This window comes from Zootoca vivipara, chromosome 3 (genome assembly GCF_963506605.1).
Source record: "Zootoca vivipara chromosome 3, rZooViv1.1, whole genome shotgun sequence".
Lineage (NCBI taxonomy): Eukaryota > Metazoa > Chordata > Lepidosauria > Squamata > Lacertidae > Zootoca > Zootoca vivipara.
Window position 1 is genome coordinate 1,923,030 of NC_083278.1, and position 6,904 is coordinate 1,929,933.

At 43.3% G+C, this 6,904-nt stretch overlaps 1 protein-coding gene across 1 annotated transcript in view; it reads left to right on the forward strand.

Moving 5' to 3' along the window:
- COMMD1 (copper metabolism domain containing 1) overlaps positions 1–5,902 on the forward strand; it is a 56,638-nt gene extending 50,736 nt beyond the window's left edge. The window contains exon 3 of the mRNA XM_035110435.2: positions 262–5,902. Coding sequence (XP_034966326.1) covers positions 262–369 — 108 coding nt within the window. The 3' untranslated portion in view covers positions 370–5,902. The remainder of the gene's footprint in view (positions 1–261) is intronic.
- The last annotated feature ends 1,002 nt before the right edge of the window (positions 5,903–6,904 follow it).

Below are 6,904 nucleotides of genomic sequence, written 5' to 3' on the forward strand. Positions count from 1 at the left end.
TGTGTTGCTGTTACATACTCATATAACTTTCCTTTTGGAATAAAAATCAATATGGATATTTCCTTTCATCATACTGTTTTTTTGTTTTTACTGTTCCACAGTCATTATTCCAAAGCATTTCTGTGAAGGAAAAAGTCTAGTTTGGAACCAGTCCACAGATGTTCTCATCCAAATAGTCTTTCTTGCTCCTGATCTTTTTTCTTTGTTAAGTTTCCAGCATTTTTTCCTAACATTAACATCTTCCTTCCTTCTTTGTTCCAGGAATCTGAATTTTTGACTTTGGAATTTGATGAGAGCAAATTGAATCAAATGATGAGGAAGCTTTCGGAGATTGAAGACAGCATTACTTCTCTGACTCAATCAAACTAGCTTTTGAGTTAAAACTGTGTATGGCACAAAATATGTTTCAATTCCTGTTAATTCCTTTGGTTGGTCATCATGCTTGTTGTGAAATATTTTAGTTCATTCTTCTGTCATGTAAGAATTGAAATAAAGATGACAAAAAAGTAACTCAGTAAAAACATGCATAGACGCTTGCAAAGATCATTCCACCCATTAAAACAAAAGAATGTAATTGGATTAAAATAGAGTTAATAGCAGAGCCCTGCAGAACAACAGGAGGTATTGCTATTATTCACTTTTTTTTATCCAGCAGTTGAGACCAGAAGAGAGCTCCCTTGCCTCAAATGAGAACAAAAAAATCCCTTCCAGTAGCACCTTAAGGTAAAGGTAAAGGGACCCCTGACCATTAGGTCCAGTCGTGACGACTCTGGGGTTGCGGCGCTCATCTCGCATTATTGGCCAAGGGAGCTGCCATACAGCTTCCAGGTCATGTGGCCAGCATGACAAAGCTGCTTCTGGCGAACCAGAGCAGCACACGGAAACGCTGTTTACCTTCCCGCTATAGCGGTACCTATTTATCTACTTGCACTTTGACGTGCTTTCGAAGTTCTAGGTTGGCAGGAGCCAAGTTTGTCATTGGTATGAGCTTTCGTGACAAACTTAGTTGGTCTCCAAGGTGCTACTGGGAGGAATTTTTTTAATTTTGTTTCAACTACGGCAGACCTGTAACTCAAATGAGAACGAATGTGAAAGTGAAAAGAATGGAAAGTTATACGTAGAGTCGGTATTCGGGAACGAAGACAAGAATCCTGGTTCAGACGTGAAGACCAGTTCAGACACTTCTCTTAAGCTGGCACTGCAGCTTGCATGGCAAAAGGGCAGGTGCATACCCCATTGTTGCACATAATATGTGGCACAGGTACTCTAAACAGGCCTTCGTGTGTGCATTCTGGCTCAATTTCTAAAAACACTCAAGCTCCCCCTTCTTTGGGGGGAAGAGTTGTGTGGCTTAGACCAATGCACAGATTGGTCCTGGGGGGGGGGGGTAGTTACATTATGTGCCAGTGAGGCCTAGGCCTAGTCCTCTCTCCAGTGAGTTGTGGCAGTGGCTGCTATATGACAATAGCCCAGGAGAAAATTCCCAGTAGTAAATTCCTACCGTATATTATTTCCCTTCATATTCAGCAGCAATTTGTTTGTATACACAAAGAGTTCATAATTGGAAACCATTGTCAGACTGTCAGACCCTATCAGGGAAATTAAGCATGAGTGTATTTTGGCTACTTCAAGCACAATGTATGAAAGTTCAAAACCCCATGCTTGAAATTATTATCCAGTCATTTGAAAAGCCCAAATAGGTGTAATTTCAGATGGAGAGCAAATTAAAGCAGAAAGACTTTTCAGCATGAACTGTTACATCTGTAGAGCAATGCCTCGTGGTATTTTACAGTGCATATTGAAAATGTAAAGAGTAGGGCAAAATATTAAAGTGACATGCATATATGAACTCCAGAACCTCTCAGGGGTTACAGTATTGTTGCTTGCTTTCTGCGGATGGATTTGATGGTGGGGGTTTGGGGGGGGGTTCCTTTGGCTGGGTTGCTATTGGGATTTTTCTTCCCCCTCCTTTGAGAACATCCTTAAATATTTTAACTAATTTATTCAGCATGTCAAGTGGTCAGTTTTACCTTGGCATTGGCTTCCTTACAAGGTTCAAATTGCTCCCATTTCTCTGTGGGGCTATCTGCCTCAAGAGGAGAACTGGTTCTTGCCCAGGACCCCCATGTGTGGCCCCATTCCTGCTTTTTCTGACAGTAGTGTGAGAAATAATTTGATGCTAGGTCCTAGTTCTCTTGCCCCTTCCTCCACATTTTTAATAATATTTTAAACAAAAAACAAAACATTGCTTATGGGGCAGCAGGAAATACATCTCTTCCCAGAAGACTTGGTTTTCTGAAGGACTACTCCTGGATACCAAACCACAGTTTGATCCTGGTTTCATTGTCATGAACACGATGTGATGGTTATTGGGAACATTTGCTCCTAATCTACTGTCCTCCTTTGCCCACAAGAGAGAAAGAGAGTGAAAATTCGCTTTCACATTGGAGCAATCTGCAGTTCCACATTATGCACAAGCTCAGGAACTGTCGTTCATGCTAACCCAATTTAGTTTAATCCCTGGTTTATATCATGGGTGAGGAATCTTTATCAAACCTGAGGGTTGGAATCCACCGGGAGCAACCTTACTGGAGCCGCATGGCAATAGTATATGGGTCCAAAAGCAAAGAGTAAGGTGGGTCGAAAGATGTGACTCTTATCTTTATCTATGATAGACTTCAGTCCAGCCATGCAAAAGTCAGCAGTTTCTAATCACACACACACACACACCTCCAGGCAAGCAAGAGGCATTATAGACAAGATAGAGAAGCTTAGATTAACCCCACCCCCCCAGGCATGAGATCCTACACCTTTGATTTAGGTGATGGACTGAATTGGTCCAGGAAGTGGGGCAATGCCTTGTGAAATCCCAGGAACTAAATGACGTGATGAGTAGAATTTCTAGTTTTTCAGGCATAGCTCCTTGGTCTTCCTCATAAGCAGCAAAATAAACAATGCAACATAATAAATGGTGTGGGTTTCCTTAATTTGCACAAATTAGACAAGATTTAAGGTCCTCCCTCCCATACATACATACATACATGCATACATACAGATCGGACAGAATATAAGGAACCAAGCAGCACACATTCCACCTCTTAATCGCATCCCTAGAAAACACATGCTGCTTCGTCATAGGACAAGTGCACGATATGCCAAGAGTGCCCACATGGGCCCCACGTGAGCAGATGTCCTTGCAAGCCAAGCCCTCAACTGGGCCAAGTATCTGAAGGTACCTTCCCCGTCTCATTTACTTCTCCCTTCAGCATCACAACGATGTCTGGCCTCCTGTCATGCAATGATGTTTTATTTCTGTTGGCACGTTTTTGTAATATTAATGGTTGGTGATATGTGATCTTGCCTAACGAGTCAAGAACACTAAAACCACGATCCAACTGCCAAGCCACTTGTGACCTTTGATCACAGAATCATAGAATTGTAGTGAATAATACGGAATGCTCAAATATAAATTGGACAGGAATTGTTTTTTGAACTGAAGGACACAGTTTAAATGAGCTACATCATGTCAAATTCTTCAGTGAAACCAGTGGATGGAGCAGTCTGGTGTAAATGAAAGTTGCAAAGAAACTCAAGGCAGGTGTCAGGAAGTAGTATTTTACACACTACAAAACTATATGAAATAGCTGACCAGAGGTTTGCTGAGGCAGGAAAGTCCAAATCATTTTAGGAAAAAAATGGATGATATCATGAAGTAACTGAAAAATATTTCTATAAGTCATAGAATCACAGTTGGGGGGGAACCCTGAGGGTCATCCAGCCCAACCCCCTGCAATGCAAAAATCTCACCTAAAACGCCCCTGGCAATTGGTCATCCAACCTCTGCTTAAAAACCTACAAGGAAGGAGAGTCCACAACCTTCCAAGGGAGACCATTCCACTGGTTGAACAGTTATTACTGTCAGAAAGTTCTCCCTGAAGTTTAGTCGGAATCTCCTTTCTTGTAGCTTGAAGCCCTTGGTTTGGGTCCTAGCCTCCAGAGCAGGAGAAAGCAAGCTTGCGCCAACTTCTATGTGACAGCCCTTGAGATATTTGAAAATGGCTATATTTGAAGATGGTGGCTGGGGCAACCCAGGCAGATAGGTGGGGTGAGTACTATTATTCAACCAGACCTTTGGTTGATTGACATCCTATGCCCTTTTAAAACGTTTTGGTGGGGAATGATTACCGTAGTGGTTGTTTTTGTTTTTATTATGTATTTTGTGGTTTGTTTTTTCCCTTTATCCTGTGAACTCCCCTGAGACCTGCAGGTATAGGTCGGTATACAAATTTAATAAATAATAAAATAAATCATCATCTTCATCATATCCTCTCAGTCTTGACTTTTCCAGCCTAAACATACTTGACTCCCTCAACTCTTCTTCATAAGGCTTGGTTTCCAGGCCCTTGATCATCTTGGTTGCCCTCTTCTGCACACATTCCAGCTTGTCAACATCCTTCTTAAATTGTGGTGCCCAGAACTGGACACAGGACTGCAGGTTTGGTCTCACCAAGGCATCATATCTGTGCAGGAGGCATGGGGAGTAACTGACTTAGCAACCTGAGGCCTTTGGTTTAAAGTAACCATTTTGGCATTCTGCTTGCAAGTTTGCTTTGTTTTTAATGTAAAAACTCAATTAAATATTGAGATATACAAATGACATTTGTTATGTCTGTTCAGCACACAATTTTAAGTTTCAAGTCCCAATACCAGCTTATCACCAAAATCCCCATCTGCAAAGCAGTAAGGGAAATGCAAAATAGATTTTATATTAAGTGCCAAAATAGATTTTATATTAAGTGCCAACAGTCTGGTTCCTTTCAGTTCAAGTGAAAGCCTCTCTTCTGCATAGGTATGACTTCTTGTAAAAATTCCCTCAGCTCTGCCAGTCTAGATTTCTGAAATGCTGCCTTGGAAGTAGGTACTGGACTTCAGCATCTTGAGCAACCTACATTTTTCTTCCAATACCTCACTGCTACCTTATTTGTACTTTTTCTTGTGTTGCATACCAGCCTATCTACAGGGCACGTGATGTCTGCAACCTTTGTACCAGGCAGACACGGTAACTAGATTCTGCACCATCACACTGTCAGTTAAGCATTCAAACCAGTTTCTTTCTGGTGGTCATTGTTCATAGCTGAATAGTGGGTTCAGCACCTCTTTCCAGAAAGTTAGTAATTGTGATAATACAAGAAAATACAATATGCCACATAAGCCACCTCCAAAATTGCTTGTTTACTGCAATTGATATGTTGCCTTCTGGTGGTGCTCTAAGAATGAAGGCTGTAATCAAAGCTATAAACGCTGTAATTTAGCTTTACAGAAAATTACAATTCCTGTTAAAGAAACTATGCACTACAGTGATTTGACGTGCATATATTAATTAGATGGGTTTCTGGACACACTTAAATGCCATGTAATATGTATAAGCATCTAGTTTTTGCCAAGCACTAACATAGAATACCTTCACAATTTAAACTGTTTTTCTGAACTGTTCATGCAGTTAGGCTGCTTTCATCCTGTAAACAGCTTAACTCTGTTCAGGATTGTAACCTTAGTTTTTCTCTCCTACCAGCTTTTTGTGGCAGTTCAAAATAATCTGCTTTGTTTTTAATCTGCTTCCATTGACAGCTGTATTGAACAGTATCATTTACTTCTGATTTACGCAGATAAAGTTGAATGCAAGGGGTTGGAGGGGAAACCCTCTTATTTTACTACAAAGTTTGTGTGTTAAAATATTAGGGGCTCTATTCTTCTTCTCCCCCGCCCCATTTGTTTGTCTGAAGCTTAGAAATTTCAGCCAAAACCTTTGTAATCTTCAACTTTGTCCTTCCTTGACTATATCAACTTTTCCGCAGCTAAAATCATCCCATAGTTTATTCACCCAACATGGCACTTTGTTGACTGCTACTGAAATATACTCGGAGTCGAGAGTGAATTTCATGCTCTTTATTCAGCTCATATTCATCAAGGAGAAGAAGAGAAGACGAATGGCTCTTTTCCCAAAACCATCTGCTTATATACATTATTTACACAATGGGCCTTGCGTGATTGGCTACTTCAGGGCTACACCTGTGGGCCAATTATATTGTGGATTGACTTCTGCCTGCAGCCTGATTGGCTGCTCCTACAGGCCAATCAGGTAGCAGATTCACTTCTGCCAGCCGCCTGATTGGCTGCTCCAGCAGGCCAATCAGGTTGCGGATTCACTTCCACCTGGAGTTGGATTGGGTAGCTCCCGCTGATTCTGAATCCTATTGTTCTAGGATTCAGCTCAGTACATAACACCCCTCCCCTCTAAGTTCCAGTCCTGCCCGGGAAGTTGCATTCGTAGTCCCCAAGGTCTGCTGGCCGCCTCCGTGTGCGTTGTGGCCTGGGGTGTTCCTTGGTCAGGGGTTCTGGTTCTGGCTCGTGTTCCGAGGCTGCTGGCTGTGCCGGGGCTGTCTGGTCTGGCGCCACTGAACCACTAGGTTGTGACTCTGGTTCCGGTGTCCTTCCAGCCTCGGGGCGCCCCTCTGTGCCTACTGCTTCTGCTTCCCCTGCCCACCCCTCTCGCTCTACAGGCCTCACTGCCCTGCTGTCCCCTTGGGACCCCTCTGTCCCGCTCTCCTCCCGGGTTCCTCCTGGGAATCGTCGCCGTAGCTGGTCGCAGTGGCGGCGCCAACATTGCCCCCCTTCCGTTAGTACCTCGTACGACACGGGACCGGTCACCTTGGTGACTGTGGCGGGTACCCATGCTGGGCCTGCCCCAAAATTCTTTGCATACACTGGGTCCTGGGCCACAAATGTCCGGGGGTTCCTGCCTTTCCCCACCACTACCTCATCCTGAGCTCTGTCGGGGTGAAGTCGGTCCAGTCTAGTTGCAAGGCGCCGGCCCATGAGTAGTTCAGCTGGGCTCCGGCCCGTC